This window comes from Pseudopodoces humilis, chromosome 4, assembly GCF_049639895.1.
Source record: "Pseudopodoces humilis isolate 2021_Gansu_Grassland_sample_001 chromosome 4, ASM4963989v1, whole genome shotgun sequence".
Lineage (NCBI taxonomy): Eukaryota > Metazoa > Chordata > Aves > Passeriformes > Paridae > Pseudopodoces > Pseudopodoces humilis.
Genome location: NC_142203.1, coordinates 54,328,123 through 54,340,261, shown reverse-complemented (window position 1 = coordinate 54,340,261; position 12,139 = coordinate 54,328,123). Strand labels below are relative to the sequence as shown.

The following is a 12,139-nucleotide window of genomic DNA, read 5'->3' as shown; positions in this document are numbered from 1 at the left end:
TCTCTCTTGAGTTAGGTGGAAAGGAAGTGATGAGAGAAACAGAGATTGAGACACTCAAATGGATGTCTCAATAGACTTTCAGACCTTACTGTTTCTTCTGTAGTTTGCCTGAATACCCTGGGCTGTCTGGTAGACAAAATCTCCAGTTATTGCACTCAGACACACATTTAGATGTCCAGCCTAGATCTATGGCCCCACTTCAATAGTGGGCTTCCCAAGCCACCTAGTCTGGTTTGATATTCTCAGTCAGTCACTCAGTGACGACATACATGCTTGTTCTCATTGCTGGTGCTGCAGTTATACATGCCTGTATATCCCATGGTTTAACTCTTCTGTATCACACATGCACAAACAATAGAGCCTGCCTCTGTAGTCATCAGGTTCACAGCATGGATAGATAAGTGTATGTGATGGGTTTTAGCACTAGCTAAAATCACCATGGTACTTACTCATTTTTTGCTGTGAGATATGGATTAGGAGAAGGGCAAAACAGGCTTAAAACTTAAAAGGAATAAAAAAACTTTATTAACAGGACTACAAGAATAAGAAACCAGAATAAAACCTCCAGAAACCTTTCCTTCCCCCACCCAACCTTTCTTTTCCCAGCTGACAACATAGAGACAAAACCTGGGATGTTAAAGCAGTACCAACTATACAATAGTCTTTTCATCAGTCTCTGTACTGAGAGGAGTTTTCTCTTGACATTCCATGGAGAGTTCTTCACAAGAAACAGTTTTCTCGTGGCTTTTCATTTCTATGACTGGCAGCTGCCCAGGCAAAAACTCTGACATTATGCCCTCCTCCCATTTTCACACCACTCAGAGGTGTGTTCGTGGGCCATGAACTCAAGGGGTATTATTTTAAGGATGAGTTATTCAAAGGCAAAGGTTCTCTTCATCTGTGGGTCTGTGATCATGTGATCTTGTCTCTGTGATCATCTCTGGAAGCAGACGTTTTCTTCCTCTCTCCCTGGGAGCACAGGGTCTTCATCAGCTCTAATTTCTCTGTTCAAGCATCTCATGGGATCACAGCTACTCCACCATCTGCTCAGCTTCATCAGTGGATACCTTTGGTCATATCTACAGCTTGAATACTTCATCCCCCTACTACTCTTTAACAAATTAAAGGAGATTTTCAGAACATTATTGTCCATCTCCATGGCCCTACCAAAATAATATTTCAGTTTATTAAAGCATCTCTGCATTCTCCCTCCATCTGAAGCTTGACTCTTTCTTTTACTGATCTTGATGTTTCATATTGTCTCTTACGTGTTGATCACTCCCACTTTCCTCTCTCTGGAGAGCGGATTAAAGTCTGCGGTCTCACCTGTTTAGTGAAAGGGTTAAAATCTGACCCAAGCCATGGCAGGCGTTTATGGTGCTGGATTTCAGGTGTTTCAGCCCAGCAGCTGCTTGGAGAGACCAGACAGTTTTCGGCCTGGAGCTGCCTGTGCAGGCAGTGGTGGGGGGAGTGTCAGCAGCTGTCTGGGCCCCCCCCACCCCAGGAAGAGCTTTGGCCACCCCTCCAGAACAGGACTTGGAGGGCTTCTTGGGAGAAGCCAGTGCTGCAGCACAGCCTGGCCTGGCCTGGGGGATGCCCTGCAGTCTCCATCCCCTGCCCAGGAGCTGCTGGAGTCTGGCTCAGTCCCCCTCTCCCAGGTTGCACAGCCTGTGGAGGAGCAGGGCAAAGCCACACCAGGGTTCTGGTACCTTTCAAGGCCAGAAAGAAAGAGAGAAGTTCCTGGGCTTGGGTTTTTAAAAGGTGATATTCACAAAGGTGAACTGACTCTTCAGTGGTGCAAAATGCTGATAATTCTCAGGACTGGCCAGCTATTGGCCTTATCACAAGCAGAGAAGAAACTCCCAGCAGCCTTTCTCAGAGAAGTCACTTCCGTGGGTGTTTTCCACTTCTTTCCCTAAATGCCAAACTACCACAGTGTACTGAGTAACGAAGCATTTATATACAACTGGCTCCTTTTATGCACCTCTCCCTCTGTTTTCCTGTTCTTGTTCCTCCCAAGATCATTTGCATCCCTCTGTTTCCCTGCCTTTCACTTCTCCCATAAACATCCCATCGTACCTCTTGTCTTACTGGCATCCATAGTAAGTGTTAGCTGTGTAACTAGTAATATACCTAAGTCTTAAAGGTACTTTGGAGATCCTGCCTTATGGTGTGTTCATTTCAGGACCAAGGGGCTGATGACTTTTCCATGGCAGCTGTCTGACAAAGCTGGGCAGGGACTCCTTCCTTCTGGTGATCTTTATGGGCTTTTTTAGTGAGCTGAGTGCTGTCATTTGATGCCCCTTTATCATGTAACTTAATAACAGAGAATGGATTTAAAGTCTCTTCCTGCTATTTGAGTAGTTGATTTTTTCTTAGCAACTGGTTCCAGTACGCAAAAACTTTTTGGCCTGAATTATTCTCTATATATAGAATGCCCTTTTTTGCTGGTTTGTTTATTTTTATTTTTTTTTCCCTGATAGCATTAAAACTCTTTGGAGGAGTTCAGCAGGAGAAAATGGTCTGATAGTGGCAGCAATTGTCCTTTTGGACAGCAGGCAATTTTATGCAATTTTAACTGAAATTGATGCCTCTTCATGACAGTGAAGTTTATTTTACTAACAGATTGAGGAGTTCATTGGTAATTGGTGCAAAACTGGAAAATGCTGAGATCTAATGATTACTACTCCCATCACTAGTATTAATAGGTTCCATACTGGCACTAGATGCCATAATGGGAGCAAATCACAGATCTCTTTGGCCTCTATTTTCTCTCTGAAAATCGTTCCTTCCTTGTCTTAAATATCAGGACAAGTAGAGGGGGGGGGAATATAAATTCAGTCATTGGACCCCTTACTGAAGACCTTCTTGATCACATAAAAGAAATTGTTTTGCTCATGTTTTTTAGCTTTAAGTATTCTTTTCTCTCTAAATTTTCTGCCAGTTTTTAAAATTTGAAATAAGACCTTTTTGAAAGACTTATGGCTTTTCCTGTGAAGGTTTTGGTCCTTGGCAGAAGATCCAGTAAGACTCTTTTTACAAAAATAGAAGTTAGAATGAAAGGTGACCATAAAGTAGTTATGGAACAATGTACTGTTTAGTTGCTTATGATGATGGTGGCTTCTAACAAAGTTTTGTTACGCATTTTGCATGTTCCAATATTGCTACATCTTAGAGCCTTAGTGAAGTAGTATTCAGCCAGATAATTACTTTGTGAATCTGTAGCTGGAGGGATATACAGTGTATTAAGGCAGTCCATCACTCAGCATTAAAACTGAAGTATACGATAATGACCAAATACTCCCTCACTTATCTGTAATTGTGTCCATGTTGAAGTGACTTTTCAAAGGCATATAACTACACATCTCTATGGGTCTTTGTACTCACTTTTTCTTTCTATTTTCTTTTGACTTGGCTTTAAATTCTTCTGTGCTGTATAGATCCATGAAGAGGAAGCAGCTGGACTGAAAGGTTTGTCCTTACTTGCCTAAGAAGCAAGTTTGACAATAGTGGATATCTCTAGCAAATTTTTCTCTGCTCTTGTAACCTGAAAAGATACTATGAAGGTTGTTGCTTGCAGCTTTTGTTTATCTTCTACTTTTGCTATTTATGTAGGACTTCAAAGAGTCTGTTTTCATTAGCATGCACCCCTGCTTTTTATATGTACACCTGAATACAGATGTGGACATTTGAGTTCCGATACTTCTGACTAAAATTGGTGGCTAACTTAAAAGTGGTTGAACTGTCTCACTCAAAGCTTTATGTTGATAATTAGGTAATAAAACTATAAATCTTATTTGTCCTGATGTTCATTCACTGCTGAATTATATTTATGCTGAAATTCACTTCTGCAAAAGCAGTGAGAACCTTGTCACTTAACATCTGAAGTTCAGTCAAGTTCTCTGTGTTGGTTGGCCTGTCTTAATGTTTCTTAAATGCTAGTTTTTTTATGAGTTTAAGTTTCCTGTAGAACACACATAAAGATAAAATAATATTTATAATTTAATACTCCTGACTTATTTTCAGTCAAGTTCTTTTGCAATGACTTCTTTGGAATCCTTGATTTTCCTGGAAGTGGTTTCTTCAAAGTTCTTTGTTCCTAGTTTGTGTTTAAAGGCCAAAAAACCAAACCTGCTTTAATTTTAGATACGTGTCACCAAATTAGTTAAAATAATTTTATTTTTCTTTCTAGTCTTGACCCAGACCAAAAGGAAATGCTGATTGAAGTGATAGAAAAGCTTTTAAAGGATAGAAGTACGGTAAGAAACAGTTTTTGTGACACATGTATATATTTTTAGAGTTTACTCCCAAGACTATCATTCAGCAATAATACCCTTTCCTAACCCTTGCCAATTGATTTTGTATGTTTTTAGACAGAAGTATCATTGTGTATTTATGCATTTATAGTATGACTGTAATAATGACTGTCTTTTAATAAGATCTAATTTTACTTGCATCATGAGTCTGTTAATTGATGTTTTTGTTAGTGTTTTGTATATGGTTCTTTAAACTTTATTTTGAAAATTAAAGTTATAAAACGAATCAGTGTGCAAGTGTTCCTGTATAAATTTTCATACGCACTTTTTCATTGGGAAATGAGTTTGATAATTTCAATTAGTTTGTAGTACTTTAAGAATCAATTACTTGAGTATGATGCACAGTGTGCCAATTGACATCCATCTATCTTGCAGTGTGTATAGCTGTTACAAAATTATATTTGTTGTGCAGTTGTTTGTTCTTTACAGTATCTCCACTTCCAGTCTGATAAATAAGAGATGTTCTGGCATAATTTCTGTAAATTTAATACTGCTGTTATATTTTTACATGCCCTGTATAGCTGAACGTTTTCCATATGAACTCCTGGATGTCACACAGTGGTCACATACTTTATTTCATTTTATTTTGCAAATAAGTTTCCCACTTGTAAACTAGAAAGGTAATTGACCAAAGAATCAAAGTTAGATTTCAAAGAGAAACCAGATTTGTAAATTTTCACGTTCTTTTTGTGCAGGTCACTAATTAAATGAATGTAATCCTTGTTGCTTCACCTGCTGTTTCCCAAGTATCTTTGTAACACAATTGTATCCTCTATGGTTGTAGCGCACAGTCAAGGTGTTCAGAGCATAAAAGGTGCTGTTCACTAAAAGACATCCTATGATGGCCAGTGAAGGGTAACTGAATAGAGCCTAATGGTTCAGCAGACAGTAAATCAGTTAGGTCTCCTGACTGCACCTGTGCTTGACTTGACAGAGGCCTTTGAGCTTGTGTGAAGTTGCACGTGCAGTGGTTCTTCATATATTTTATTTCATGGTTCATGCTCATTGTATACATGTAGACTGTGAATGTGGGATTAGGTTGTCAGTACCAGTGGAGGAATAAAGGGCTAAAAGCTACCAAAAAAAGGTAAAATCCCTGAGTTTGTACTCTGTTTCCTAGGCCTATATGGTAAATGGTTATCCCATGCCTAGTCATTTACACATTTATTTTAACAAAAAAGTATAGAGTAGGTTTGGATTTATATCTCCTTGGAATTTGGAATTACTTATAAGGAGATAATGGGTTAATTTCCTAGTCTGTGCTACAATTTTGGTGCCTCTGTGACACTGAGTATAGGGCACCACATTTACAGAGATACCAGCTGAAGCAATAGCTAAAAGTGATAGACTACACTTACGTCTTCTGTGTTTGTTTGGAGACATATATGGTTAACTGCTACAACTTTTTGTTCCCTCTGATCCCTCTTTGTCTATTCCCTAGCAAGACCTGACTCCAGTCTGGGCTGACATCTCAGCTTCAGAAGTCCTAGTATTTTGGGAAGTAACATGGAGAATAATTATTTCAGAGAGAAAACTTACAGATCTCTCTTCAGCAGTCTCTGCATCTAAGTGTGCTCTTTCATCCCAGACTCCAGAGCTTGTGGTGGTTTAAGATGGATCAGTCTCTCTTCAGTATTTCATAGCTTTGAAGGACTAGGCTAGCATGGCAAAGCTTTATCTTAAGTGGTTATCTTTTGTCACATACCACTGAATGTTCCCAGAAAACCTCCACATTTACTAACAGAATGTGCACAGTACACAAGTATTTTGTTAGCGGGTAACTCCAATCTGAATAAGCTTATTCTTTGCCTCTAATTGGAAAACAGCAATTTGCTCACAGTGGGGAAATCAAGAGTGCCATTTGTAGCTAGTTTCAGTCTTGAAAATTGGAGGAGATGCAGCTGCTCAAAGGTGGTGGTCCTTAAGTACAAATGTGTACATATGTGGCCTTAGGCTTGCGACTTTATAGGTTTAATAAGGCTGCATCCTGGGGAAATTTGTCTTAATTTGATTCATTTTTTTGAATTCTTTAAGGAAAGCTGCATTTCATACACTTAGCCTAAAAGAGAAAGCTCCTTCAACATACATTAAAAGAGACATACATTTCTAGAAAGTATTTTGCAGTATTGCTGAAGAAAATTAGGCCAGTTTGATGCCATAGCAATTCTTCGAATGGGACCAAACTGTAAAACAGCAGCTTTTACGTAGACTTGTGAAGTGCCTGTATTTGATTAGTGGTATGTGTCAGCTTTTTGCAGCTCCTCTTGCCTGTTTGACAGTCAAGGTGCCTGAAATTTGTAGGGTGATAATGTAGAACTAGAACCACAAATCTTTACTTGACACTGATCTTTGGATTCCTTCTAATTAAATGCAGAGCTGTTCCCTTACATTGGTATTAGTTGTCATCTCCCGTTAGCTCTAATGTCAACAAATCAGTTTGTTCATTAAATAGTTTTTTCACAAGAGTGGGAGAATCTTAGTGACTCAGTTGAATATCTGTGGTTTTCCACCTTTTTTCACCTGATGGAAATATCAAGTTACTTTTGGCACTTCTATGTACTTAAGGGCTGATAATTCTCAGACAAGCCATAATATGTTGTATGTCAACCACTGGATCTGAGATAACCCACTGTTGACTGATTATTGACTATTTTGATTATAACTTTTTTGTTTTGTTTTTTTTACTCAATTTGTTTTTTTTTAAATCCATTTGGTCTGGACATGTTTGGCGGGAAAATATAATTAGTAACATCAACTATGTGTACAACAATCTGCCATGGTTTTAAAGCATTGGCTAAAAAAATCACTAGAAAACTTAACTCATTTCTTGCTGTGAGATATGGATTAGGAGAAGGGCAAAACAGGCTTAAAAGTTAAAAGGAATAAAGAAAGTTTATTAACAAAACTACAAGAATAAGAAACCAGAATAAAACTTCCAGAAACCCTTTCTCCCCATCATCCAACCATTCTCTTGTTTAACTGACAACATAGAGACAAAAAAAAAAATCTGGTGGTTAAAACAATCCCAACTTTGCTATAGTCTTTTTATCAGTCTTTGTAGAGAAAAAGAAGTTCTCTTGTCAATCTATAGAGTTTTTCACAAGAAAACCATTGTCTCTTGGCTTTCTATTTTTCTGATGCCAGCCACCTGGAAACCTCTGCCATCAGTCCTTTCCTCCCATTCCCCACTACTCTGAGGTGTGCTCATGGGCTGTAAGTCAAGGGGTGTCATTTTAAGGATGAGTTATTCAAAGGCAAAAATTCTCTTCGTCTGTCTCTCTGATCATCTCTGGAAACAGAAGTTTTCTCTTTGTCTCTTAAGGGCCACAAATCTTCAACAACTCACACTTCTTTTTATTTCAGCATCTCATAAGATCACAACTATTTCACCATTTGCTTAGATCCACACTTTGAAATACTCCATTCCTCCCAAAATACTCTCTCATGAATTAGAGTTTTTTCAGAACACTATTGTGCATCTCCATAGCTTTAACAAAATAATATTTCAGCTTATTAAGGCATCTCCTTATTTCTTTCCCCCATCTGAAGCTTAATTCCTTTCTTCACTGTTTTTGATAGTTTATTTTGTCTCTTTACATATTGATCACTCTCTCTTGCCCTCTCTCTGGAAAAAGGATTAAAGCTGCAAGTCTCATCTGAGTGGTAAAAGGGTTAAAATATTGCTCAAGCTGCTGGTGTTCATGGTGCGAGGTTTCAGCTCAGCGGCACTACCTTTCAAAGCCAAAAACTAAAGAGAAAGAAATTCCCGGGCTTAGGTTTTAAGGTGGTATTCACAGGGTCATCTCATTTTCTTAATGGTCAAAACTGCTGTCAGTTCTCAGATATGGCCAGTTGTTGGCCAGGAGAAAAACTCCCATCAGCCTCCAATGGCCTTAACTTCCTTCGCTGTTTCCCTTTGTTTCTTAAATGCCAGTCTGTCACACAGTCTAATATTCAGATGATAGTTGAGACTGCACTTTAATGAGAAGTAAACTTTTACTCAAAATCTCTTTATTTTCTGTAGCTATTTGACCTCTAGCAGAATTTTTTTTGAAGCTTAATGGTGTAATCTCTGGATTAGAGATAGAATAGCTAATAAGTATAGATGCCTCTAAATTTCTGTAAACTAGGAAGTTTTTGCAGAGAGAACATGCTGGTGTGTGTGTTATTAATGCTGTTTTTGTTGCACAGAAAAGACACAATGTATTTCAATTAGCCAGAGTCATTTTACATTTGAAATAACAAGACATTATCTGGAGGGGAATTTTACTACAGTAAAATTAAGCCCTTTTTTAGACTGTATAGGATTTGTTTATTTTTTTAGGTCTCAATAAGTAGTAAATTTTAATATAAGCTGAGGTAAGCAAAACTTAAAATGAGATGAGATCTAACCTTAACCCAGCACTTCATTAAAATTTCTGGTGAGGTAAATGAAAAATCACTCTATTCCTTGAGTGTCTTAACACAAAGATTCCATTAAAATGCAAGCTTTCAGTTATCTAAAATGCAAAATTATCAAGTGCAAGCCATTGTTAACTTACCCTTGAGGGTAGCTGACTAGGAATTCGAGTCTATCAACAAATCTGTGATTTTGTGCAAGGTATTTAAATTTTGAACAGATAAGGTGTTTACATGTATTTTGATTATTGAAGCTTATAAGCTCCTAGATATGTTATTACCCTTGGTTTAGAAGTACCTTTCATTTTGATAAGCAGGTACAAGAGCATTAATACCTGCTCCTTTTGTTTTTCTAGTAATTCTAGGTAGTTGAACAGCTGATGCAATTTTATGTAGAAGGGAAGATAAGAGCATGCTTGTATTCTATGCTAAAATGATTTTCTATGAAAGAGGGCTAGTCATCTGTGAAAGTATAACTGGGTGTTTTAGAGCAAACTAGTTCCCTTTTCTTTTTAGTCAATTCTGTATTGCTTCATTCTAATTCTGTTTTTTCTGTTCAGTGATAACCTAGCTTTGACTCATAGGGTTTAAGGCAAGATTTGTTGCATGAGTTTCTTTGTGAAGGACTGTAGTTAGCAGCCTGTGTATTTTACAGTGCTGTGTAAACAACAGTGAAAAACAAGTTAATTAAATATATATCTGAGCTACAGCAGGTAAAAGAAAAATAAAATCCATGTTGGCATTGGAAAGGAATCATGCCTGTTATCCAAACCAGTAAAGCAAAAAAAATTTGTGACTTGCATTCCACAGTCTAAATTACAGTATCCCAGGTACATTAAAAACTTCATCAGTAAAGGAAAGGCAAAATGTAGTTGGGACGTAGTAGTATGGATGATGGGTATATTAAAAAAGTCTAAATTAATTGCTGATTTACATCTGTAGCTTTGATCAGATTTTATTTTGTTTGGTTACATACCTCTCTTATAATGAATTCCTTATTCTATGATTCACTGTAATAAATTTCTTGTCCTGGTGGGACAATTTAATGATGACATGTAACTTTGTATTAACTCCATCTTAGGGGTGAAAAGTCCTTATGCAAATATAGGAGTATAGATGTAAATATGTGAGTATAGAGATTTCTTTTGCAGACTGCATGGCTACTAGATGAAGTGCAGATTCTTTCTCAGTGACATTCTTTTGATTAAAAAATCATCCTAGGAATTGGTGATGGCTTTGTGATGAAGATCTTACTCTTACACTAAAGCAGTGTATTTGGGCATAATGGGGAAAGAAAGCTGGGCACTCATCTTTTTAACAGCAATCTTCAGTTAATAATGTAATATTTTAGTTCAGAAGCCAAATGTGGGGGTAAGACAATGTTTTCTTAACTTACTGATTTCATGATGGTAAATGCTTCAATTTTGTGGAAAAAAATTACTGGTTTGTGCAGATGTTTTGTTGTGATAGATCTATTATCCAGCTATTAGAAGATAAATGACTGATCTTTTCCACTTTCCTTGCCTCCAGAAAATTGAAATAAGAAGGGGAATATCATTTGGGCTGTATGATTAGGGCAGGTGGGGTGGCCATTAATTTAAGACAGAAGAATCTTGGCAGCGTGGGCCAACTTGCACTGTATTATCAATCAAACCTCGATGCACTTCCTGTGATGACCCAGCACTCTCAGGTTTTTGCAGCGTTAATTAGAATTCATGACAAAATAGATGCAAGGAAACATTTTGTACCCTTCATAATTTTATAGAAAATTTATTGTTATTAGAGGAACCATTTGCTTAGTGTGATTTTTTTCATTACCAGCTTGTCAACTAGCATAGATAATCTGGAGAAAATATGAACTCCATAGATTGGGTGTCACTTTTGTTGATGGTTCATATAGTTTACCTTGGAGCACAGCTAATGGCTGAAGTTCATAGCAACAGCACAGAAAAATGTGGCACCTAGTGGAAGACAAATGAACCATGTTTATTGCTTTAATATAAAAAATACATAAATGGAAAGCAGCATTTGAATTTGATGAGCTCATTGCTAGTTTTGTTGGAGTGATTTATATTTTCTCCTTATACTAAAAGCTACTATTGACACAGTGAGATGGAAATTAACTGACTGTTTTTTAGAAACTGATATTTTTTAGTTTTATATTCTGATTGAATCATTTTGTTTTAATTTTAAATACTTTTATGGAATGTTGAGCATTTAATAAACAAAGATTATTAGCTGTTCTACTGATGTTTAGATATATAGTAGGATCATACTATTGGGGAAACAGTGTAGACTAGAAAATAATCTCTTATTAAGAAAGCATTAGGAAATTTTCTCAGAGAAATCTGCTTGTTACCAGTGCATTTTCAGTCTGTCACATTCTTGCTTTTTTTTTCCACTTTCAAATGAAAAGCTTAATTTTAGAAAATACAATAATGGGGAGAGAGGCGTGATCTTAATAATGTCATGATGAATGGCAATTCCTATATTAACCTGTAAATCTAGGGACTTTCCACAGGAATAAAATGCTTGTTTATTCAGTGTACCTCTTGCATTTCATAGCATATGTTCAGTTTTTTTACTAATGTCTTTTAAGCATTCACAAGTGACAGCACAGTCACTGTAAATTTAAGTAGGAGACAGATGTAATTTGAAATAAGTAATTATTTAGAATTCCTATATTCCACTTTGACCCTTTCTTTGTATTAAGTTGTTGTGTTTTATTCGTACTAACTGAGCTTTTAAAAAGCTAGCAGTGTTTATAGGAAATGTACTCTGTTTTAAATGATCTGAGATAGTGTTATATGTATTTTGTGTCAGCCTTCAAGCTAAATCATATCCAAATGAAAGAGAAATACAGCAAAGTGTGTGTACTGAACTACTAGTAGTAAAAGGCAAGGATATTCTCTTCAGAATTACTGTTGGAAATCTGTGTTGACCTTCACCTATGAACCTAAAAGGGTATTTTTAACCATTAGACTGTGACTATTCTGATAGTCATAAGCTGATGTTCGTCTGTCTCTTGTCTCTCATATGAAACAGTGTTCTACAAAAAGTCTGTGTGGTCTTGAAGTATTATGTCTTTCTTCTAAAACTTCAAGTCTTCCATATTGTCCTCTGCAAGCTGACCTTAACTGTAGCTCGGAGTCCTGCCTCCTGATAAAAGGACTTAACACTTTTCCATTGGGAAAGCTTCTCAGCTTCTATGACCTAAATGAATACCTACTCAGGGCAGGTAGTGATTTGTCTGGGATTAACCACTGCCTTCTGCTGAGCTTTGAACACCCACCTTAACGTCAACTTGCCAGTTTTTAATTACAGATAAGTTACTGCTGCAGCACATTATTAAGAAGAAAGTTTGGTACAACAACAGATAAAAAAAAAGTTTTTGTTTTTATGATACAGCAAATTATTTTAGATGT

The 12,139-nt window shown here is 36.9% G+C and overlaps 1 protein-coding gene across 6 annotated transcripts in view; it reads left to right on the top strand.

The window, feature by feature from the left end:
- Window positions 1-12,139, top strand: part of AP3B1 (adaptor related protein complex 3 subunit beta 1) — a 155,743-nt gene that overhangs the window by 28,047 nt on the left and 115,557 nt on the right. For 4 of the 6 annotated variants that reach the window (XM_014261067.2, XM_014261068.2, XM_088054116.1 and 1 more), the window contains exon 6: window positions 4,193-4,259. The exons of 1 other annotated variant lie outside the window; for it this stretch is intronic. In XM_014261067.2, coding sequence (XP_014116542.1) covers window positions 4,193-4,259 — 67 coding nt within the window. Of the gene's footprint in view, window positions 1-3,434; window positions 3,472-4,192; window positions 4,260-12,139 lie in introns of those variants that run through there. One more of the 6 variants, XM_014261071.2, reaches the window with a different exon arrangement.